At 32.7% G+C, this 26,772-nt stretch overlaps 2 protein-coding genes across 2 annotated transcripts; both read left to right on the top strand.

The window, feature by feature from the left end:
• Positions 1-21,767: 21,767 nt before the first annotated feature.
• On the top strand, positions 21,768-22,487 carry LOC140450865 (uncharacterized). Its single transcript, XM_072544547.1, has one exon. It carries the CDS (start codon positions 21,768-21,770, stop codon positions 22,485-22,487), a length of 720 nt encoding a protein of 239 aa, XP_072400648.1.
• Positions 22,488-22,541: 54 nt separating this feature from the next.
• Positions 22,542-23,018, top strand: LOC140450867 (uncharacterized). Its single transcript, XM_072544548.1, has one exon. The coding sequence runs from the start codon at positions 22,542-22,544 to the stop codon at positions 23,016-23,018; it is 477 nt and encodes a 158-aa protein (XP_072400649.1).
• Positions 23,019-26,772: the final 3,754 nt, after the last annotated feature.

The raw sequence follows: 26,772 nt of genomic DNA on the forward strand, positions 1-26,772 counted from the left end.
TGAATAAGATTTTAAAATAAAAAGTTTGCCTACATATATTTGGACAATTATATAATATAATTTTCAACCTACTTCGCTCAAGCTATAAGAATAATTTTATTCTACGGAACGAGCAAGCTCGACGTTTTCAGTCTTCATTTTAGGGTTCCAGTGCACTGTTGCCAGTTAGTTCTGCACAAGGTTTTACAACGTCATAACTATTGTTAAAATCCACGAGGTTTAAGTATATTTGAGCTATTAATACTAATGCCCGATTTCACCAACGATACCTAAACAGTTGCCTTCGAAAGTAATTCTTATCGAAAAAAACTTCCTAAGTCAATACTTAGGAACACTAGCGTTTTACAACTAAAATAACTGCTTATCTAGGAAATTCTTTCTTAGGTATTACTTTGGGTACGTTTGAACTATTATTGATAAATAAAAAGAAGAATAAGAAGTAATAACCTTACTTTTTTATTTGTTATTGAATTGTTTGTTTTCCAAGTTGGTTTTATTCAGTTTTGTGTGTTATAGTTAGTTTAATTAGTAGTTAGTTATTTGTAAATTAGGTTTGTTTAGTTTTGTAAATTATTTATATACGTATAGTGAAATGGAGGATAAGAAAAGGGCTGTAAATTTCACTTATGACGAAAAGTTTAAACTAGTTGAATTTATTAAACAGCATCCAGTACTGCTTAATAAAAAAACAGATGGTGCTACTAATAAAGCGAAAGATTAATTATGCTTGGGAGGTGCTAACTGCAAAATTTAATAGCAGCGGGTAAATTAAGAGGTAGGGAATATGCCATTATATAATATAAACAGTTTTCATTCATATCTCACAAAATATTTTAGGTCAATCAGCAGTCTTAAAAAAATATGGAACAGAATGAAGTCAGAGTGTAAAGTGTATAAAGCAAAATTAAGAATAAATATAGCCAAAACAGGTGGTGGAACCACAGATATAAAAGAAGATCCCCTGCTAGATCTAATAGCAAATTTAATTGGACGTGCTGCTGTAGGAATAGCAAATGTAAATGATTGCGATGCTATTCCTGACGTCAATGACAGTGTAATAGTACAAACTGTGGTTTCCGATATAAAAGACATCGAAATAGAAGAAAAGGTGGTTTCAGATATCGATGCTATTATTGAGGAAGAATCGGAAGCTACTATTACACCTGGGCCATCCAACATTTTAAATCTGACTTATTTGCACAGTAGAAGACGTCCAAAAGTAATGAAAGTGTAATAAAGATATATTAACTGAACTAAAAATTGAAAATGAAAGAAAAAAAGGAGAACTTCTGGATGATGAAAAAAATAGGTTAATGGCAGCAGAAGAACGTGCTAATGAGTTGCATCAGTATCAACTCAAAAAGGCAGCTCTAGAAAATGAAATTCGGGAGAGCATATTAAATAAAATTAAAAGTGAGTTGATTACAATATTATATTATACAGTATAATTCATTTTTAATCTAATTTTAATTTCAGATAATGAAGAAGTGCCACCAGCTCTATTGTCATTATTGAAATAATTTTAAAATAAAAAATATCTTGAATATTGTTTTTTATTTTATATTTTTAATAATACACTTTTAATAAAATCATGAATGGCTTTTTGAAAGAAAATACCAGTTTGTTACGTAAAATATATAATTTTTTTTAGTATTATCTTTCGAGGTTAGAACTATAATTTAACTTTGTTTTTTTTTAGATTTTAATGGTTTTGTTGTATTAAATTCACAAATGTAAGTGCTATTACATTAATATATATTATAAAAAATAGTCACCGTAGTAGGATTTACCGTGATTGAAAAAAATTTTGGACAATAACATCTCTTGCAATGCCATATAGATTTTGATTATCAAGCGGTTGATTGATTTGTCCAGCTTCAATTAATTGACCAATGTTTTCCATATCATCTGGGAGCTGATCTTCTTTGGCTTCAATACAAATATTGTGTAAAATAGCCCATGCTATTATTACATTTGTAGCTGTTTCTAACTTTAATCTTAATCCTACACTAAGTACAGGAAACTTCAGTTTTAATACGCCATATTGCCTTTCAACAATATTTCTTGTACGAATGTGGCTAGGATTATATTGTACTTGTGCATATATATATATATATATATATATATATATATATATATATATATATATATATATTGTGACGATTGGGGTTTATAGAAAATAATTTATAAGTTATATACTACATAATATTAGATATAAAAAAGTATTTGATTATTTTAAGAAGTTATATACTAGAGAATTTAATAAAAATATATTTATGTGAGGGCATTTTTAATAAATTAGCATATAATAAGTGTAAAAAGTTGTATTTTAATGTTGTAAATATATTTAAGTGAGCCATGTGCATAGGCAACCAACTATACAGTAAATTGACAGATAGAAATTAATCATAATACGAATATAAGTGGGGTTATAATAATAATGTTAGTTTAAAATGTTTAATTTATATATATTTAATGATTTAAATGTTTATTCTGATCTGAAAAGCCTAAATGTCAACAAAATTATTAATAGAAAAGAATGGAATTCTCTGGATCACCGGAGATGGCCATGTTTGCGAAATGGTTTGTTCCAGAAAATTCAGACATGTATTTAATAGAACAAATTGGAACATGATCTCTTACCAGATGGTTCTAGAATATCCAAAAAGATATAAATACCCGTGATTTGGATTCAAGATAGGAGTTTTTAGTCAGAAGTCAGGCCAGTTCATTATGAAAGTTAGTAGACACATTTAGTTAGTGAAGTAAATTGTTCAGAATTTTCAAGAAGTCAGTCAGAAAAGTTTAGTAAGAAATATGAAAGTTAGTTGGAGTCAGTGAATCAAGTACAAATAGTCCAATAGTTTAATATAGTGAGTTAAATGAAGATTAAAAATTATGCATATAATTTAATGCACATTTATAATTATACACAAATAATTATTGAAGATTAAAAAAAAGTATATTGGAAGAAATTAATTATATTATGGTTGGAGATTAGTATAAATCAACTTATAATAATTGGATATTGGTATATTGAAAAAAAGAATAAATATAAATGCTGTTTGCTGGTTTGCTTGGTGGTGTATAAATGCTGGTGAAGAAAAATATATCTTAAATTGGTAGAAGCTGATAATTGGGAAAAGAAATTTCACAAAAACAAGGATAACCGAAGTACGAAGACATTCAGTGGTGATTAGAATCTATATAGTGGAAAACAGTTCATTTAGGCATTCAGTGAAAGAAAGGTACAAAATTTTGTTAATATAATTTAGTTAATGTCATAATAATTTCAATTTTGAAGATAGTTTGTTTAAATTTCACATTGTCTATAGAATTTAATTAGTTTTATAAGAGTATCAATTTAAAGATAGTTTATTTTAAATTTACATTGGCTAGGTTAGATATATATGTGTGTTTCATAATAGTTATAATAAAGATAATTTAAAAAAGTACTTACAAGCTAATTCTTTGAGAACCGCGATAAAAACCCTATATATTATATTATTAAAAATACTCATTGCTCATCATTCAAACAAAAAACACATCATAACAATATATATATATATATATATATATATATATATATATATATATATATATATATATATATATATATATATATACCAGTTGGTCTCTTCTAGGGCGTATAGGGCCATTTCCACCAAACATCACATTTACTTCACAAATACCAAAATACTGGCGAAACAAAATAACCATCAGAAACGCTCCTTTATTGAAATGTGTGAGATCCTCAAGAACTCATCGGTAATAAACAAAAGAACCGACATCGACAATTTGAGCCAGGTTTACCACTCTCTCATCTTACGAAATAAATAACACCTATTCTTCAGTTAAAATTTGGCTTATTTTCCATTCAAAATAATAACACAATCATCCCCTATTTCCACGTTTCATTAAAATATAAATTAAAAATAATATATCAAATATTTCCGCCATACAAATCCACCCATCCAACTAATCATGCAATGACCCCTGTAGAAGTTCATAATTGTCTCAAACCTTGAAATTGGGTGACATACGGCCCTTTAAAAAGATTTCGGTATCGCGTCACGTTGTTTGCATAGATTGCAATAAATCAGAGCTTTGTTTGCCTTCAGTGGAGAACCATCTAAATGAAGCCAAATGTTCGTTTAAAAAATTTTTAAATCTTCGTATCTACGAATATGAACATTATTTTCTACAGAGTTTGTTTTTTTTTTTGTTTTGTTTTTTTTTGATAAGTTAGTTTTAAATAATGAGTAAAGTTTACAGTAGATATATAATAACATCGATAATATACTACATATTGAGTTGTAACTTAAGAACTATAAAAATCTGTATTTCTTATAAACTCTATGTCATCTGTTATATTTTAGAGAACTAATAAAGCTTTAGAAATGTCTTCGATAAACTTATGAAGTAGTTGACTTCTTGTTTTATTTGCCAACCTGAATGACCGATTAAACCTCTGAATTCACTAGTTGAATACTTTAGTATATATATATCATCTATAAAAGATAAAATTATCTTTTGTTTTTGACTCTAATGTTTTTATTTTTAATGATTGTTACTACAAACAAGTCTTTGGTACTCGAATGGGTTCCACTATTTCACCAATACTGTGCAATTATGTCTTGGGCGACTTGATTAAAGACTGTTTGTAACAAATTAATTTTGAAATACTGTTCATAAAGAGATACGTAGATGACTTAATCTTGGCACTACCTGCAGACTCTATACAATCTACGTTAAATGTTTTCAACCAACGAAACCCACACTTGCCATTCACGTGCGAGGAGGAGCGGGAGGGATCTTTGCCTTTCCTTGACATGAGATTGCATAGGTGTGAGGATAATGTTGTGAAAACACAATAGTATAGAAAACCCATATGTAGCAATAGATTCATAAGCTACCATTCTTACCATCCTCCTAGGATGAAAACTAATTTAGTACTAGCGATGAAAGAACGTGTCAAAAGGTTATCACATCCCGATTATGTCCAACATGATCTCAACCTCTTACGTAATATTTTTATTGAAAATTCATATCCTCCAAGACTGATTAATAAATTAATTGTTAATGTTCTTAGTTTTTTTTTAAATTTTGTTAATAGAAATAACATTCTTACTATGTCACAATCAGTGCCCTCAGCACAAAATAATTCTGCTTCAACAAGTGTGTATTTTTATGCCCTTTCATATATTCCGAAACTAACCGTTGAACTTATTAAGATTTTCAAAGAATTTAAGAATATCAAAAAAGCTAACAAGAACATCAAAACCATACGTCAGCTGTATAGTAAAATAAAACAATCCCTAACTACTTTAGAGACTACAGATGTTGTTTATTGCATTCAATGTACTGAATGTCCATCCACGTACATTGGTGAAACTGGAAGGAATCTGTCTAGTCGTATCATTTCTCATAAAAGTGACTGTAGATTAAACAAACCATAAGACCATAAGATAGATTTCAACAATGTAAAAATATTAGCCAGAGTGAAAAATAAATTTAAGAGAACTTTCTTAGAGATGGTACATATCAGCAAGAGTGATAATAACAATCTGAATAAAAGATCTGATATCCAGAATCTTAGCAAAATTTACAATTTTATATTGACTTGTGACTGAGCTATTTTGCATCTCAGAGTTTTTTTTTCTCTTTTTTAAAATTTCTTTATTAATTGAATTTTTTTGATCAAACTTCAGTTATTAATTCAGTTTTGTTTTTGTTTGGTTGTTTTTTCTAAACCTATTTACTAAATACTATATGTTATAAATAATATTTGTAATTTCCCGCTCAATTTCAAGTTGGTAATACAGTTGGTAGTACTCAAAATTCATAAACAGTATTTTGTTAGACATTAGTTTGAAAGTTGTTTTTTGTATTTTCTTCAAACTATTTAAACAATAATTGTCCTCCCACTTTTTCTTTCTGCTCGTGAAATTGTGACTGAAATCAAGTTTGCAACGACGACTGTTTTAACATGCCGTCTTTCATTTTGTTTTTTAACTTTTTAAAGTATGTATTAGTTTTCAAAGTGTCTTTTTAAACAGTAACACTTTTAAGGTTAGTTGCAATTTCAGTACATATCATGTTATTTAACGTTGTTGTTTATGCCACGAATCTTACATTCGGATAAGTTTTTTATAGCTTTTTTATTGCATCATTCAAATTGTTACAACATAGTGGCTAGAGCTTTTTCCTACCCCCAAGTTGAAGACATTGCATACGTTAATATTATTGATGTTAAATTAATATTGCCTAATCCAGAAAACAAACAAGGTACCAAAAGAACACAGAGTTTTTTAATTTTTGAAATATCATTCTCAAATTTAGATGTACGTTAATATATAGGTAGATAGACCTATGTACCTTATTTGTAATCATATTTCATATTAAAGATTTTTAGTTTTAAGACTCATTTCACTTTGTTATTAGAAAATTCCTAATGTTTCACTGTGCCCGTTGCTTTGTTTCACATTAGCACACGAATGGGACGCAGTGAAACAAAATACATGATTTAAAAAAATAATTATCAAAAATCAGGTTTTTACTTTTTTTTAGATTTCAAACCAGTAATATATGTTCAATACATGCAAATATACAATTCTACTAAAAAAATATTATAAATTGTAATACATAAGTTTCTAGTCTAAAAATAGTACTTTTCGTTTCAATGTGCCCCACCTTACCCTATAGCAAACTTTTGACTTAAAATCCCAAAGAAATTTTCAGATACTCTTCGTGCCCGAGACAGCCTATAATTGAATTTTTTTAAATGTTATCCTTCTGAAGGGACGCACCAGGGAAGGGTCGAAGTTTAAGTGAAAATGCTTCATTACCAACAATAATATGTAGTAAAGGATTATTTGTTCCAGAATAGGTTTTGATTGTGGTATCTGTGATTGGTTGGTTTCTAACCACCTGCTCAAAGAAGACTTCGCAAAAATTCGCCAATAATACTATATAAAAGTTTTTTTGTAATTAAAGTATAACGATCCAGTATTTCTAGGACCTTGAGTTAACACATGTTTGCCATCTAAGGCACCAACACAATTTGAAAAATTCCAGTATTCGTAAAATTTCTTTTCTATATCTTGACAGAATTCGCTTGTATGCTGCGGCATCACCTTTGACTGAAGAATGTGACAAATCGCTTTAAAAGTCCCTTTCTGAAAGAGTCGTGTATCTAATTCGGTAGCTGTTGCCTATGGTTTTGAAAAGAATCTCCAGTAGCCAGATACCGACAAAATAACAATACAAAAAACTTATGTGTACAATAAAGCAGCAAATTGTTATATGGATATTTGAAGAGTGGCCGAGCTAAGTGATCTTAGTACCAAAATTAACAATTGCCAGAAATCAAAAAAAACTTTATTAACCAAAAAAATAAAACAAATATATAATTGTTTATGGAAATTCCGCTTCATTAACAAGTACCTAAATAACGTATAACAAATTCCCGGTGTTAGTATACTAAACAAACTTAGTAATACTCAATAAATGAAGAAAAAATGGAAATGATCTAAGTCGACAGGAATAATATTTGACTAAATATCTAAAATAGAGGTGAAAAATGCTCTATTTTCGTGGTTAATGAATTCTAGCATGGCGCGAAGGTCTTTTTTCTTACTTTCGTTCATTTGCTGAACACCAGAAAAACCCAAGAGCTCTGTCGACTTTAACTTTTGGACAGTCACACCTTTTTTCAATACACGACACTTCTCCCATCCAATTAAGTCACTAAAATTTTTCTTGTACCACACTGTTCCCGGCTCTTCTTTCGTCACACGTAACCACGATGCTTGAGTAATACCAAGTTTAGATGTATCTATACATTCTGATGATATTTTATCGAAATCAAAGAAAGTACATTCTCCCATATCTAAAACTCTGTAAGGTCTGGAAGGTCTAGCAGTTTAAATCGTTTACTGTTGGAAGCTTGGAACATTTTGCTCGTTTCTCTATAAGAGCAAAATCTCTATCTGAAGATGAAAAGCTATGACCGGAAACTAAAAATTTATGATCAATGGTATCAAAATGTCCATTAGCTACTAAGAAAATGTATAAGAAGATAAACATTCGGTTTTTCAGTTGACCTGCACAGTTGTCGCTCCATATACATAGTTTTCGCTTATAAGTTGAAAGCTCTCCTGTATTCAAGGCTTGTAAAAGACATGATGCCATTTGGTTCCCACCACGACCCGATTGTCCTTCATGCCAGATGCACATTATCCCATCTGCAGTATCTTGCATGTGTATTCCAAAATTGTAGCATGACAATTGGTGGCTGTAATACATACTACTATGCGTCAATTTAGGAAGCGAAAATACTTCTTGTAGATCCATGGTAATGGTACAGGTATCGCTACCTGGAAGAGTACTGCTCGTACTATCTTCTTTAAAAACATTAAGAGCTTTATCTGTTTTTCTATGATGTAATTCCAACTCATTTTTAGCTTTTCTGGATATACTAAGGTCTTTGTCCTTGCCTCTTAAAAAAAGTAAATCACAAGTCTTACAGGTGTCAACTCTAGGTTTTCTAAAAGAAAGATTCGGAAAATCCTTCCTAAAATCTTTCCTATAGAATTTGTATGTTGTGGTGCTGTCAGGATGTTTTATTTTAAAAGAGTTGTATAGCTTATTAACATTGAGGTCTGGACTGAGATATTCCTTTTCACTTTTTGAACGACTGTAGTGGCTCTCGTCCCTCGGGAAGCTATTGATGTGATTATTTACCATCTGTCTGTCATGAAGAGTATACTTAAATTTTCTAACACCTCCTCGTTTATCCTTAAAGGTTGTATGTCCCTCCTTTTTACGCTTAACAAGCGTAGTAATCTTTTGCGAACTTATAGCAAATATTTCCAAAAACGTTTTTTTACAAACTCTTTTCACATTACCTTCCCCATCTGGAACAAAAAAGGCTACGGTACACTGTCGTCTACTTTCTGATGAATCACCAGAACTACCATTGCGGCAACGTTGGATTGGTAAAACTTGCAATAATCCCATGAGATAGCTGCCTTGCTCGTTGAGTTCAAGGCCATGATACAAGTCGAAAAGCTTAATTTTCATATCAACCACGTCTCTACAGCTGAATTTACATTTGCACGTGGTCTAAAATAGAAAAATCTCATGATAATATATCATATCAACAAAGCCAAAGTAGCAATAAAAAAAGTTTTAGGTAGCTATTCACAAATTTCCAGCGAAATATCTGTTAAAAATCTCGTACTAACCTCATTTTTTGGAATGGCCTTTCCAAGTTTTTGCAGCTTACATTTTTGTGTAATGAAGGGTTTTCCACGCAATCTAGCTTCACTCTGTTTTTTTCTTGACGATATTGTTTTTTTTTTAGCATCAAACGCACTAGAATCCATTGTATTTACTTTAAAACACAAATTCATCAATCGATTCTAACGCAATACGTCAACCTGCAAATGGCACTTAGATCCATTAGCACAGCACATGATCTCGGACTAACAGGCGGCTCCATCTTTGGGCTTCGTTTGCAATCACTAGAGTGAAGTTAGCACGTAGATCTCATAGGGGGACATTGGCATAGGAACATAGATCATATTGATTGAATAAAAACAAAATTTTATGTTTTGGCACTTAGATCACTTAGCTTGGACACTCTTCATTTGTATTTTTTTTTGTTCAGTAAAATATCTTAAGAAACGATGGTTGTCGCTTAGAACTATGCATAGAAGAGTCTTAATACAAAGAAAAGAAACGATTTGAACAGGAAATAAGCATTAAAAGTATTATATAATATATCGTCGGTATACTGCGAAAACCAGGTAAATGACAAATTTTAAAATATTGAGTTAAGTATACCAAAATTCTCAGCTTTTTCCGCTCTACATACAGGTAAAACCCAATAAAAGATACGACTTACCATTCAGCAGATAATTTGTGTAATAAACAAATAAGTTACACCTAATCAACTTTTCATTTTCAAATAAAACAATATATCGCTACTTACTTCCACAAAATTAAAGTTCTGTTGCATGTAAAACAAAGTAAGCCCACATATATTATTATGCCGGACAACAATATATTTCTACTTCTGCAAACCATATTCAGTAAAAAGGTGATAAGTGTCTTTAATACATTTAACGTGTATGATTTATTAAAATTTCTCTTTCATATCGACTAAAACCTTTAAGTACACTTACTTCATTCTACCTGAAAACGGGTTTAGTTAAAATTTAGAAATGGTTACTAAGCTAAACCCATAAATGATCTTTATATCACATACACAGATAGAATAACTGAAGACAGCAGTTCAATTCTTGATGATTCTGAGAACAATATAGTCTCAATGATGGAATCCATTTTTGATAGTGACTTTTCAGATGTAGACCCCACATATCAGCCAAGTGAAGAGGGATCGCTCTCTCTAGGAAGTCTATATGATTTACACACAGCTGTCTTTGATAGCCTAAATGATAAGAAAAAAGATACTGAAATAGGTACACCCACGAACAATTTAGTGTCAACTGAAATAGCTAGTTGGATATTAAATCTACTTCTTGACAAAGTATGGAAAGACGTACGTCCACTAAAACTTTGGAGAAAAGTTAACCCCAAAGATTGGGTAATCAATGTCGCAAAAAGGAGGCGTGCTGAGGGCTTGCCTTATATGATAAAAAAAGACCATAGACCAGCAAAATTGCCAAAACCAGTTAATTGTTCAGAGTGCTTTTACAATTGTGCCAGTTATTTCAGCGAAGATTACAGACAAAGACTATGTCGTGATTATTGAAAGTTAGAATATATAGGCCAGAAACATTTTCTTATTGCACGTATTAAAACGGAGCCACCAAAGAGAGTCGTTGCAGTTCGTTGAAGTTTAAAAAACCACTTGCATTTTCCAAAAAGTGTTACTTTTCTTTGAATGGTCAAGACATACAGGTATGTGAGAAATTTTTTTGTAAGACACTTTGTATATCAGCGTCGTTAATACAAGATGCATACACCGCCAAATAAAACAAGCAGTAAAACCCGAAAAATCGTGAAGACTCATATTGAGTCTTTTTCAACCATGTGCCCACATTATATTCGCCAAAGTTCAAAGCGTGGATATTTGGACAAAAATTTAAGTATAAGAAAAATGTACCAACTTTTTATAAATGACTGTGAGCAGAAGAAACTGGAAGGTGTTAGCGAAATTACATATCGAAGAATATTTTCTAACGATTATAATTTAAGCTTTTTTGTTGCTAAAAAGATCAATGTTGAGTTTGTAATAAATATGATAGGGCTAATCCAACTGACAAATGGGATTTAGAAGACAGTTAAAGAGAACATCAGAAAAGAAGTATGTAATGTTAAAAAACAAAATGATAAGAAAAGATCTAATGAACAACGGGATTTTGTTTCAATTACTTTCGATCTACAGATTCCAAGTGGATTGACTGGAAAACTATATCATTCTCGAAAATTATATGTCTACAATTTGTGTGTATATGAAGCCGCATTACCAAATGTAGCTTACTATTTTGACTGGTCAGAAATTAACGGTAGACAAGGAAGTTCTGATATAGGAAGCATTATACTCTACTACTTATCAAAATGTGTTCCAGAATATGTAAGTGAAATAAGTTTATATTCTGATACCTGCAGAAGACAGAATCGTAATCAGCATATTGCAGCCTTACTATTATGGGATATTCAAAACATAGACCATTTAAATATTATTGAACACAAATTTTTAGAGTCTGGACATTCCTATATGGAAGTTGACTCTATGCAGAGTAGTATCGAAACCGCTAAAAAACACAGATCTATCTATGCGATGCCAGATTACTTGTCTGTTTTACGACTTTTATGATTTAAAAAATTTGTCATGCACTTTAATTAAAAACCGGACAAAACACCAAAACAAAAAAAATAATGTGGTTAAAGATAAAAAGAATGAGATTCGTGAAAGGAGAGACAAACAGAATCTATTTTAATTATGACATGTCAAGAAGCTTCAATTATTTCCATACTGATACTGCACGGCAGTCAACAAGAAACAAGCACGCCAAGTTATCAACCAATACAAGCAATCTTGAAGAACTTAAGCGACTTTATGATGCATATTTGCCAATTAGCATAGCAAAAAAGAGAGATTTGGTACAGCTATGTGATAAGGTAGTGATACCGGAGGAATATCACGGGTGGTATCGTAATTTGAAAACGGGAAATGATGTAACAGACATCTTGCCAGAGCCTGCTTTCAGTGACGAATCGGACGAGGAAGCCTCATAATAATTCTATTGTTATTATTATATTCGAAAGATTTTTTCTATAAAACTTCCTATCATTCATATAAATAATAACTATAACTACACACAGATGTTAATAAAATTTTCAGGGAAAACCAGTTAAATGTCATAAATATCGACTAATACCTTAAAACATTGCTATTACCTAGTAAAAGCCTCATATCTAGATCACAAAACTGGAAAGTATTATACTTGGTTTATTATATTTGTGTTAAATATGTTATTTGAAGACTAATTGATTTATTTAGATTTACAGGTAAAACCAGGTAAGTGATAGCATTTCCAACTTAAATTTAGGATTAGTCAGATAGGTGTCTCAACTTTTTTAAACTAATGATAGAATATCATTTCAGATATATGCATCTTTCACTAGAATACCTCATATCAAAAACAAGCTGACTGCTTAATTCACAATAAAAAACTAAACTTTAAAAACGTTATTTCTCGATTTCGGTATTCTGACATTTACCTGGTTTTCGCAGTATACCGACGATATATAATAGTAAAGAAACGCATTTTACAGAACTACATCAAATATCGTAGAAGAAACACTGGTACTATCCCAAGATAGTAATAACAACCAAGCAGCTTCCAACGGGGAAGAATAAATTGCATTGAACGTGTGCTCGCCATCTGAAACTATTTTCAGTACACCGACTCCGTCTACAAGCAGTACAGTACCTCTAAGAAGAATCGAAAATTACAAAATGAGCCTCTGTAGCTACCGTTTTTCGGAATTATTTAGACAGCGTAAACTGTAAAGAAATTGTAGCGACTTGTACAGTAAGGGTATAAACCCTTACATTGTAATGGGTCTGTTGAATAAAAATAAGTGTTACTTTAAAAGTAGTAACTTTTAAGCACAAGCTAATACTTATAAGGATAAGATAATATTACTTATTTTTATTCGAATAAAAGTAAGTGTAAAGTAATACTGGAAAAATATTCTGAAATTTAAGTATATACTTGTAAGTATTAACTTATGCTTGTAAGTATTTACTTTTAAAATTGTCTTGTGATGTTTTTATAGCTGCAAGACAAGTTTTAACAAGTTTGTAAACGTCGCGTGCGTCGTTGAGATTCTGTGTAGTAGGTACATCCACGCCAGTTAAATTTTAGCGCTATAAATAGTCATGTCGTCGTCAAGTGAGGAAGAATTACCTGTCGAGAGTGGCTGTCAAAGGCTTATATTTGTAAAAATATTGAAAAATCATACGGTTCTTCTGATCAAATCAATGGTTCTGGCAATTGTTAAAAGTAAAGAGAAGGCATGGAACGGGATAAGAGATCAATTTATTAAGGCTTTTGGTACACGTATTACTATTGACAAATTAAAAAAAATTCTCAATAACATAAAAACAAATTGCGCGAGTGGGAAAAAGAATTTCTGGATATATTGAATTTTGAAAAAAATCCTTATTTCACGAAAATTCCTGGGGGATGTTCCATTGGAACTAACAATGGAGAAGCGAACAATCTAGAAAATACTGGATCAGCTAGTACCAATTCACAAATACCCTCATCTATAGGAACGCTGAAAAAACGCCCAAAGAACAAGAAATTTAAGTTAGAGACCAATGAAACGGAAAGTTTAACAACACAAGAGTTGCAACGACTTATTCTTCTTAAACAATTAAATGTTGCTAGACTTCAAGCGCAAATTGAAAAACTTCTGATAGAAAAATTGACAAATGTTTTGACATATCGAATTCCTGAAGATAGTTTTGGAGCAGAAGTGGTTAATAATCGCATCGTATCAGAACTAAGACAATACATAGACTTGTAATGTATTTGTAATTTAAAAATATGTACTGCCATTTTTAATGTATTTGTAATTTCCATATATGTACTGCAATTTTTAGTTTCACATTTTTTGTTTTCTTAATTTTGTATTAAAAGTTTCAGTGTATTAAATAGGTATCAAAACAAAAAATACTTGTTTTATATTGTAGTGTCTATGGCACAAAAATGACAATGATATTTAAGTAAACAAATTAAAAACAACGTTAGAAAATTACAAAATCAAGTAAAATATTGTTTTTAAATATTATTGTTAAATATTGTTTACACTATTAATTGGCGTTTTGCAGCTCCTCTTTGACGAATGATATCTACTTCCGCTTCATTGTAATGTACATCATGGAGGTCCTGTGGGTTTTCCCGTTCATTTTCGGATAACTCAAAATCGTCCCGTAGATATTTGCAAATATTATGCAAAACAGCACAACAAACAATGATTTTTGGAACTTTTGCCAAAGATACTCTTACTTTAGACCCTAATATAGGAAATCTCTGCTTTAACTGTCCAAATACTTTTTCAATTATCACCCTTTCTCTGGAATGAGTGATATTAAATAATTCCTCGCTTTTGTTTTGGGGGTTTTTGAATGGGCATAATAACCATGGAGAAATTCCATATCCACTATCTCCTAGGAGGCAAAAATTGCCTCTAAAGCTATGTATAACTTGATAAATCGAACTTTGTTTCCAAATCCTCGAATCGTGAACACTTCCAGGCCACTGAGTGTCCACACCTGTAATCACTTCATTTGTTTTTTAATTTGAACATGGGTACAATCCAGTGCGCCAATAACGGTAGGTATTTGGAATCGATTTGCTCACTTTGTCCTTGCTTCTTCCATACCTTCCAGGTCAGACGGAAACTTTATCCACTGATGTGATTTCTCAGAAATTCTATCAGCAACATTATTTATGGTTTTACATACAGTCGTATGGTGAACGCCGAAATCTTCAGCAATACCTGGTTGAAATCCAGTATCACTAACGTATCGCAGAAAAATCTCCATCCTTTGTCGAGAGCTAAGGGCACCTCCTCTGGTTTCATCTAGCTATGACAAAAAATAATCTGATAGAAAGTCTATACTTTCGCTTTCAAAACGCAATAGAACCTTAGACTTGCTGGGACTTACGTTTTTTCTTTTCATGTAGTGTTTATGTTTACGAACATATATAAAGTCAGCCATAATTATACTAATCGAAAAATGTTTAGAACTACCACTCTACTAGTGTAAGTATGCATAAACTACTGGCGTAATTATTCATTTGAGATTCCTTAACAAATATTAAGGTATTACTTACTAATCGTAAAATATCCTTCTTTTTATTCAACTAAAAAGAAGTAATAACTGGAAAAAATTTTGTGTAACCTTATACATTCAGTAACTACTTGAAAATAAAGAGATTACTTATTGCTCTAAGTAAACTCTTTTACATAAAGTAATTACTGTTCTTTTATTCAATTAATATTAAGTAAATACTTAAATACGAGGAAGTAAAAGCAAATACTTATTTTTATTCAATAGACCCAATGTTATATCGAATATCTTAAACATATATGTTGTCAAAAGTGGGTCATGATACGAGCAGTTATGTTTGTATTACAAACACTTATTTTTTATACACAGTCAGATCCTGCCAGTCCTTTGTGCCCTTTAGAACCTGAAAGAGAAGAATGAGAAATAACTATAACAAGGGGAAAGAGGAACAAATATTTATAAACCAGTCGGGAATAGTGAAGGCACCATAGCTAATAACAAAAATATCAAGAAAGGTAACAGCATATCAATTCCAGAGATATTGGGAGTAGTAGCATTTGCCCTAGCTTTCATATTCGCCTTATGGTTGCTGTACAGACGATAGAGAAAGCAGTTGGAACGACAAATCCAACGGGAGGTGACCAGATCAATGGAACTGTTGGAATTGGACGCTAGATTTTCAGGAGCATCTACAACTAGCTAAGAGGAACTGTAAAGGACATAAACCTGTGAGTTAATAATTATTGTTTTATCCTTTTTTATATATTTGACCATTATACAGCTTGATATAGAGATTTTATCTTATTTTAAACGAAAGTTAATTATTAATTTTAATTCTCGTAAAATTTTATTACTTATATAAGCAAATGTTTCACTTATTATAAATATAGACGGTAGACAAGTCAAAAAATTTTATAATTACTAAGCTAAAAAAATGTTTTACGGACATTTCCAAAGGTGGATACACATATACGAGCCAAACGGTATACGAACGCTATATTCGTTAATATGTACGGCAGAAAAACCGCTTGCGTACTATATGCGTACTGTTTCATCGTAACTCATCGCGAACCAAATTTTTACGTTTTATTCCACGGCTTCAAAAGAAGCTCGTCTTTCAGTTTGGAGGGCGCTACTAGACGCAGCGAACATTTTTATTGTCTCATCAAATCGACATTGTCTGAATGACGTGTTCCTTCCTAGAGAGACGTGAGAAAACAGTAAACTGATTATTGTACATATTTTTAGTTTTGTTAAACAAGCAAATCGTCGCCGAAGAACCAAAACCGCCTAAGTGACATTTTTCCCCAAATGCACTTTATGGTTCCTTTACATAGAGACATCTCTTCTGCGTCATTTGGCCTGAAAACTGTCTAATTTCGACAAACGACACGCCCTCCAGTGACGTTATTATAATACTGCCTATTTACATTCTGTTAAAAATACCGCCGTTCAGTTCTGTTAAAAATACTCAGCTAGTTAATTAACAACATTTTAATAAAATATCCTCATAATAACAAAGTTTATTTGTAAAAATTGTACTGAAACTTAACCATGGAGTTGCGCGGTATTGCTCTTTGTAACTGACACTAGCTATATATCAAATTCGAGGAGATAAGCGGTATTTATTTAAGTAAAATAATCCAATGAAGACAAATTATAGTAGTTTAAATTTTTGTTTTTATATTTATATTATATTAGTTCTTGGCATATTATTTAGAATTATGTTCTTCTGTATATCTCACAATGAATAAACTTATTTTAAGTTAGTTAATTAAAAAAACAAATATTTTATGTTTTTTTTTTATTTCAGATAATATGGACTGGGAACTAGAAGATAGTCAGCTATCTGATAAAATAGAGGATGACGATGGCCTTTTCTCGGATGCCGAACTAATGACTGCATTTCACGAATATCAATCAAATATGAAGAAGGGTCGTAAAAGTTCCAATATTAAGGATCATAAAGAGAAAACTCCTAAGTTACTGTTCTCATCTCCGGAAGCCTCAACCATCTGAAGATTTTCCGTTAGACAAGGGAATTTTAACCATAGACAATAAAGAAATCCATAGCAAAAATGCATCTACATCATTTGCTGAATTGAAAACTGCTCCTGTGGTTTGTAGTATATTTGAAAAAGAAAATGAGCCAGCTAGTTCATCCTCTGTTCATTTGGACTGTAGTATAATATCCGACAAAGAAATTGTAGCTGAAATTGAACCTGAAGACATTGAATTAGAGGAGACTCCTACAAATAGAACTTCTTCTTCTTCTTAGAGTGCCATATCCCTACGGAACGTCGGCGACTACCATGCTTATAATATTGTTATACTGATCTCGGTCTTGCGCTACGTGTAGCAATTGGTCCGCTGTCAAACCTGTCCACTGCCGCAAATTCCTCAACCAAGAGAGTTTCTTAATAGAAAATAAAACTAATGACCCTGAAATGGATGGTACTAATATAGAACTAGCTAGTTCATCTTCTGAAGATGCGGAAGGGACACTTTTTGATGGAAATGCACATGCACTAAAAAAAAAGAAAACTTGTCAACAATAAGGAATGGAAAAAACCTAAAAACAAAAATTTGAGGATGCAAGTGGAAGCGTATTTAGGGTATCGAAGAACCAGATAGGGAAAAATATATCAAGATGTTGAGAGAGGTCAACGAAAAATGGGATCACCCTGTTCTTCTGATATGTGCCAAAAATCGAAGGTTAGAGCCTGTAATGAAATTACCGAGCAGAAGAGGCAAGAACTTTTTAGTTCGTTTTGGAAAACCATGACATGGGACCAACGAAAAACATTTATTGTAAATACAGTTGAAAAACACAATATCAAACGACGAAGAAGCCAAGCTGATAATTCTAGACGCCACTCATCGCTACAATATTTCCTAATTATTAATGGGGCTAGAAGACAAGCTTGTTGTAAAACTTGCTTAAGTACATTTGGTATTAAAAAATGGACTGTACGCTACTGGCTTGACTTTAAAGAAAATAGTGATGGTATTCCTCCTACTTCTAATATCACTTACTCAAAATCTACAGAGACTGCTGCAAAGCGGCACACAAAGGACAAAGATTTCGTTAAAAGTTTTTTCAATTCTCTACCAAAGATGCCGTCCCATTATTGCAGACAAACAACAACAAGAAAGTACTTAGATCCTATCGTAACATCACTTTCGCAACTGTACAGACTTTATCTCGAAAGATTGCCACAAGAATATTTAAAAAAAGTAAGTAGATTTACTTTTGAGTCGATTTTTAAAAACGAGAATTTGTCACTATTTAATCCGAGGAAAGATCAGTGCGATTTATGTTGTGCTCATAAAAGTGGAAACATTTCTGAAGTTGAGTATAATACACATATACAAAATAAAGAAAGAGCACGAATTAAAAAAGGACAAGACAAAGAAAGAGCCTTAAAAGGCGAAGCACATGTGTTTACGCAAGATCTTCAAGCCACTAAATTAGCTCCGATGACCCAAGCCAGCGCATTTTATTATAAAAAAGTTAAATTTACATAACTTTACTATGTATAACCTACACACTCATGACACGGTTTGTTACTGGTTGGACGAAACAGCCACAGAATTGGTATCCTCTTCTTTTGCTTCTTGCATTATACATATTTGGAAAACGCTATGCAAGAAAAACAGTTACCAGTTATCATTTGGTCGGATGGCTGTAACTATCAAAACAGAAATACAGTTTTATCTAACGCACTGCTACACTTCAGTAAAGAATGAAATATTACTATCGAGCAAAAACTTTTGACCAAGGGACATACGCATGGATGGAGTGTGATTCCGTGCATAGCGCGATTGATGCAAAATTAAAAAATCGAGATATTTCTCTTCCTGGTCAGTATTCTGATATTACAAAATAGGCCCGACGTAAACCATTTCCATATAGAAGTTACTATCTGGACTATAAGTTTTTTAAAGATTATTCTCAGAAAAATTTTGTAATTTATGACTCCATAAGGCCAGGTAGATCAGCTGGTGATCCGACCGTAGTGGATATTAAGGCCATAAAATTTAGTAACGGAGAAATATCTGTAAAAACGAATTTTGATGACGACTATTCTGCTTTACCAAGAAGACCAAAAAAAATCATTCATGATAATTCACTCGCGAATGCTTCCCCTTTAAACCAAGAGAAGCGAAAGTTGACCTATTCCAAATGGAACAACCTTCAAGAATTGAAACTTGTTTTGACGCATGATTGTCATTCGTATTACGATCAGCTGCCACATGATCAAAAGGATAGTTAAAAAATGTTGTTCATTATCAATGTAATTATCTGTTAACAAATAAATACCTCATTAATTTTGTAAGTTGTTTATTTATCATGGAGGACACAAAATCGCCTATCTTACTTTTCTATAAATTTATAATGCAAAATACCGCCTAAGTAACAAAAGAAACTGCAAAACTACATATTTAATATGTAATTTCGCTAAAATAATGATATACCCTTTTAAACAATCTAGAACTTAATCCTTTAGGTCAAAATTATGTCATTTTATTGATAACTTTTCTAATTAATTAGTTTTTACTGGCTCCTGAAAAATTACCTTTTTGACACTTAGGCGGTTTTGGTTCTTCAACGACGAAATGCTGTCTTGATTTACATTTTCGAACGTAACTTATGTATGTAGGGGAGACTGGTGTCGGTTGTAACAAATCTCACAAGGAGTCAGTTGAAGTTTTTGAAATTTTTAATTTATTCTAGCTTATACTAGGGACTCTATTGTACAGTATCTTTGGCTCAAAAGCATGTTAAGTATTACAGAAATGATTGCTGGTGTTTATTGTTAAAGAAATTAACCTATAGAATAAATAAATTAAATAGGAAGTAGTAAAAAATATATTTCATACTACAATGACAGAAAAGAATATGTGTAAGCATTAGAAATAAAAACAATAACAAATTCTGGTAACATATTTTTACAGAGGAAAACCTAATCACTGTCAGATTCACAATTGAAGAAAATGTAGAATGGGCTTTTGTTTGTATAGTTTAAATGGGACCAGTACTTACATTCTCGACATTGTACCAACCACCAATCTTCGGAGCTGGATGAATATGGATCCATCCATCCATCGAGACTTATTTCCAGTTCCTATACACTCAACTGGTCCATCTCTAATAAAGTGGTCTTAAAAACGTAACCGTGGGAAGACGAACATTGGAGGTACGGTATTTCCCACTTGTTTAGTTCTTTTTCTGCTTGTAAGGCTCAAAATTATATCTGTCTAAATTAGTTGACAATTTATTAAAAAAGTTTACATTTTGTCTATTAAAATTCAATGCTCGTGAAAGGCTAGTAGCTTGGGGTGTACGAAGACTTAAATTTTAATTTCGTCGCATGAATGCAATAAACCAATCTTCACTTGCACGTTCAGTCGTGTTCCATTTTTCTGGGCAGAACAGTATGTTACACTTTGCAAATTGAAAAGCTAACTTGTGTAAATCTTTTGTGTTAAGTCCGAAATACAAATATACAGCAGTTTCGCAGTATTTAGTAAGCTGTAACTCCATGTCGTCATTAAATACTCTGTTTTGAGGATTGTATCCAACCAGAAATTGTGAGTTTTCAGCTAACGATTTAACATAGCAATATAAAGAATCGTGACAAATACCATCATCTTTAGTAACTTTTCTAATAGATTGGTTAGTATCTATTTCCTTCTTAGCTGCTTCGTCATAAATAACTATTGGTGTTAACCCCCCTTCCGTTTTTCTTGGCATTGGCTTCACCATTTTTCATCGATCTAGAAAATAATTAAACTCTATTAAAAAATAGTATAATAGGTGTAAATTGTATAATGTTACAATGGCAACCGCAGTGTGTGTTACAATCGACACCAAGTTAACCTATAAATAAGAAAGATGATTTTTGTATAAGGTAGGTGTAGGTAATATGGCCATGTACAGTAATATGGTCATCCAACAAATTTCTTACTCTTTTTATGTTTAAACGGTAGAACTCTTGATATTAGCATAGTAATACACATTTCGTGCCGAAATTGTTAAACAGATGGTGCCACATTCTCTATACGTCAGAACCATACACCATTGTTGTGAAAACTCGTCATTGCAGAAGCTGGTTATTAATTTCGTAATTTTTTAAAAAATCTTAACTGAATCTAATAGGTAAGTTTTTAATATATTAATTGTACTTACATGTTTCGTATACCTTCAAAATCATATACATGTTCTTATTTTATTGTATAAATTTTGATTTAATACATTTTTTCTTAGACAAAATATCAAAATACAGTGTTGAGTAATATGGCCAGGTGAAAAGTAGGGTTATATGGCCATGGCCATATTTATCTTACGTGGCCATATTACTCTACAATGCATATTTTGTTTGCTGTATTGATATTATTTCTTTTATTACAGAAATAAAAAATGCCCCAGTATCAGCGCAGGGGCCTACGAGGCAACTGGATGGAAGAAAATTTGTCAGCCGCTTTAAGAGCGGTGAAAAATGGGACCGCAGTTAACACAGCTAGTCGTACATATCACATCCCAAGGCGGACACTTCGACGATATTTAGAAGAGGGAAAACAAGTAAAGTCTTGTCTAGAGCGAAAGACTATACTTACAAATGCCCAAGAAGCAGAATTAGTTCAACGTATTATCCGTCTTTCGCAAATTGGATATCCACTTACTGCAAGGGTACTTTGTAAGTGTGTATATCGGTTTACAGAATTCAATAATATCCCAAATCCTTTTCAAGAAAGCAAAGGAATAGCTGGTCGTTATTGGCTACATGGTTTTATGAAGCGCAATCCTCAAATCAGACCTAGGAAAGCACAAAACTTAAATCCGGCTAGGGCACAAAAGCTTAATAAATTTATTGTAAAAGATCATTTTACTAAGCTGGAAGGTATTTTAAGAGAAATGGACATACTTGATAAGCCCGAACGGATATATAATGTACACGAGAAAGGTTGCAGGTTAACACTTCACCACCAGCAGAAAGTTTTGGCGCAAAAAGGGGCTAGAAGAGTACATGTTGTTGCAAACGAACATGGAGAAAGTGTTACCATTGTTTCTTGTGGTAATGCTCTCGGTACAGCAATCCCTCCAATGGTACTTTTTAAGGGTAAACGTAGTAAGCCATAATGGGTTGACTCGCTACCTCCAGGTGCTGCTGTTCAAATGACTGCAAAAGGTAGCATGAATATTGAAACGTTTTCAGTTTGGCTTCAACACTTTTCAAAATTTAAGGTTGCTGGTCCATGTATTATCATATTTGATGGTGCAAGATGCCATTTGGATCACACTATTGTAGAAACTGCCGAAAGATACGAAATTACTCTATACTGTTTACCTATTAATACTACTCACGAGCTCCAACCAATGGACAAAGCTGTATTTAGAGCCTTTGAATATTACTGGGATGATGAAGTTATGAAATATTATTCTATTCATAGCGATCGTGTTATTACCAAACAAAGATTTGGGGCAATTTTTTCTACAGTTTGGGACAAAACAATGACACCATCTAATATAAAATCGGGGTTTTCTTCAACGGGAATTTATCCATTCAACCCAGAAGCTATCCCAGAGATAGCGTTTGCCCCTAGTACTATCACATATCAACATCAGGAAGATAAAGAGAATGTCACATTATCAGAAACTAATCTAAACTAAAACTAAACTGTAATAAAGCAGATGATTTATCCATGCCATCAACTTCAGGCATTCAACAAAAATATTACCGTTGTCATTCTACTTTGGGATTACAACCGAAAAATAACTCAAAAGAAGTATCTCTGGTCACTGATAGTAGTAACTCTTGTCGTCCCTCTACTTCGAATTTTCAACCGAAGAATCGCCCGGAAAAACCATTTCTAGACAGTGATAGTAGCAACTCTGACTTATCCTTTAGTTTGCATGATTCTAGCAGTGATGAAGTTATTGATTGATGTCGATCGGATAGCCAAGCGGGCTGGGCGGCTGGCTTCTCCTTCGCTTCAATGCGAGATATGTCAGTTCAAATCCCCGGCTCGGTGAATAGCAAACAAAAAGGCTAACGCAGTAGTTTAAAATTCTAAAATGAATCTGCGGCTTAGTCTAGAATATGCTGGTATCTGATCGGCCTATGGTGGAGCAGTACGGCAAGAGATAAGGGCTTGCGGCTAGGTGATACTCCTCCATAGATCCCTACCGGAAGGGCGTGGAACGCCTAAATACCGGGTATATATATATATATGAAGTTATTGATTCAGAAGACGATCACAGTGATTTCTCAAACATCCAAAATACTTCATTCACAATTATGCTCGAAACACCTGAAAATGCAGCAATAAAGAACGATAACAAAAAGCCTAGAAAACCAGCTATCAACAGTCGAGCCCAAGTTGTTACTAAAGATTTATTCGGTAGATATATTGGAAAAAGTGATTCAGAAAATATTGAAGCCAATACGCATACTACAGATGGTAAAAGAGTCTCGTCAATGCTACGAAAATTACCCAATCCAAAAAACAAATTTAAGACCTTGCCTGCTAAGAAAAAGGGAACAAAAAACAAGAATCTTGGTTCTGCAAATTATGCAAGGAAGACAGGATGGTAGATATGAGACTGTGTAGCGTATGTAGCACTTATATCCACGAAGAGTGCATGGGTCTCACAGCTAAAGACAAAATTAATACATTCTTATGCCCTGATTGTGAAAAATAAGACAATATTAAGTTTCTGTACTGTATCTATTTTATTCTATTTTGTGTTAAGCTTCATAATTAGATATAAAAATTTACTTTCTGTAGAGTGGCCATATTAGCGTCACCATGTTGGTAATATGGCCAATAGCAGTATTTTTTTAATTAAGTTATAAATATCATATTTTTATCAATTTTTGAAAAATTATACAATAAATATATATTTAGATAACCCATGTAACTGTAATAACAGTTACTTTTTAAAAAAATTATATTTGGCCACAAATACGAACAAAAGTTCTTAAGGTGGCCATATTACCTGCACATACCTTATATTATGGAATACCTTATCATAGGAAAGGTTAGCTACAGTAAACGGAGGTAAAGATATTAAAAAAGATTGGCCTTACCTTAAAATATTTTCAAGTTGACGTTTGAACGGTAAAATAAACAATTTGTGGCGCAACTAAAATTTACTTTTATGATGATGATACAAACAAGTGACTGTAACTTGTGCAGTAGGTTACGGCCAACTCTGAAACTACAGTCGGTGGTGTGAGGCAGATATCCGTCTATGCATATTAGTGCATTTTGTTACAAACGACACCTGTACAATTGACACCAGTCTTCCCTACGTATCCAAAGTGTGTACGCATTTGACGTTGAGTTCGCGGTTTTTATTTTAATTGGTTTAAATTTTGTACTACTTTGAAATAGTTTGTAAAGTTGATATAAAAAACAGGTTAAATTTAGTGTATATTTTTCGGCGTGAAGTTCTAAATGATGGCTCAGTGGTCCGAGAATAAACGTATTAAACTTATTGACTTATATCAGAACAAAAAGATACTCTGAGATCCGAAAGACCGTGATTATTTTCGAAAAAACCTAAAAGATGATGCATGGCGCGAAATAGGTGAGACTATGGACATGCCACCAGAAGACTGTAAACGGAAAATGATAAACCTATTGGCATCCTTTAGGCGCAAAAAGAAAAAGATCTCCACAGGGACCGCTGGAACAGGAAAAGGTGAGTTGAATAAAACAGAAACTCTAAAAGCATCAATTATATTTCACCAAATTGTGTTTATTAAAAATGAATAAAATAAATTATTTGTTTTAGGTAGATACGAAGTATATGAAAGTAGATGGTTTGCTTATGCTGCCATGCGATGTCTTGAAGATCGGGATACTCCGCGACAAAGAATGACAACAGTAAGTAAACTTGAATTTATGTTTTAAAGCATACCTCTGCTGCCATTCAACAGCACCATCTTGCATGCAATAATCGGCAATTTCAACCCGTATATTCTAACAATTCTGTGTGGATCTTCTAGGAATAACTTGCAGTGGTAACATTGATGTCATATTATCTTCTTCAGTTTTACATGGCCCATTATTAACCACAGTGCCATTTACAGTTGAATCAAAGGAGCCCGGGGAGTGTACAACTGTGGTGAATGGGTCCTCACATAATTATGTAATAGAACAACCGTCATTACTATCAACTCAGATTTCTTTGGCTCTAGTAGTAACGGTTTCCTTAGAACTCTAAAGACTGCACTTATGATACCAAAGGCATTTTCTACTACCCGACGGATCCTGCTCAAAAGGTAATTAAAAATTTTTAAACGTCCTGGTAATTGTTCTGGCACTGGTAAATTCAAAGTATTTTCCCTTATCATACGGTGTAGCTTTGTGCTTGGAAAATTCCTCCGTCTGAAATACGTCCCTGACATCCCACATCAACAAACATAAACTGGTAATTTGCATCAACTAGAGCAAATAAAACAATACTGAAATGCGATTTATAATTAAAAAACTCAGTACCCAGTGTATTGGTGCTTGTAAAATTACTTGTTTTCCATCTAGGGCACCGATGGCATGCGGAAAGTTCCAAGATGTTTCACACACATGTGCAACCTTCTTCCAAGCTGTGGAAGTTGTGAATAGCTAAAACAAATAATGAAACTGTTTCTTAGAGTCATCCATGGAAGAATTTATAAGAAGTGCGAGGAACAAATATCAGACAGACAGTTCGGCTTCATTAACGCAGTGGGTACCAGAGAGGCACTTTTCGGAGTACAGGTACTGATTCAAAGATACAGGGACGTTAACTGCGACGTATACGCGTGCTTGATCGACTATGAAAAGGCATTTGACAGAGTTCAACATCAAAAGATGATAAACATTTTAAAAGAAGCAGACCTGGATGACAAAGACCTCAGAATAATTTCAGAACTATACTGGAATCAGACCGCATACATGAAAATTAACGGAGAAGAAACAGATCACATAAAAATACTACGCGGAGTTAGACAGAGATGTATTCTATCGCCGTTGATATTTAATATGTACTCAGAAAAAATTTTTAACGAGGCTCTTTACGGAATAGACGAAGGCATCCTTCTAAATGGTGAAAGAGTAAACAATGTTAGATATGCCGACGACACCATGGTGATAGCAGATAGTTTAGAGGGACTTCAGAGGCTAATGGACAGAATAAACGAGTACAGTCAACAGTACGGACTAAACATTAATACCCACAAAACCAAACAAACGATTGTCAGCAAGGAGAATATAAATGGGGCTCATCTATACATTAATGGGACGCAGATAGAGCGAGTAAAACAGTATTGCTACCTCGGAACTATTATAAACGAACAGTGGAGCAATGTACAGGAAATAAAGTGCCGCATAGGAAAAGCAAGAATGGTCTTTAACAAAATAAGCGCCATCTTCAAAAG

This window comes from Diabrotica undecimpunctata, chromosome 9 (genome assembly GCF_040954645.1).
Source record: "Diabrotica undecimpunctata isolate CICGRU chromosome 9, icDiaUnde3, whole genome shotgun sequence".
Classification (NCBI taxonomy): domain Eukaryota; kingdom Metazoa; phylum Arthropoda; class Insecta; order Coleoptera; family Chrysomelidae; genus Diabrotica; species Diabrotica undecimpunctata.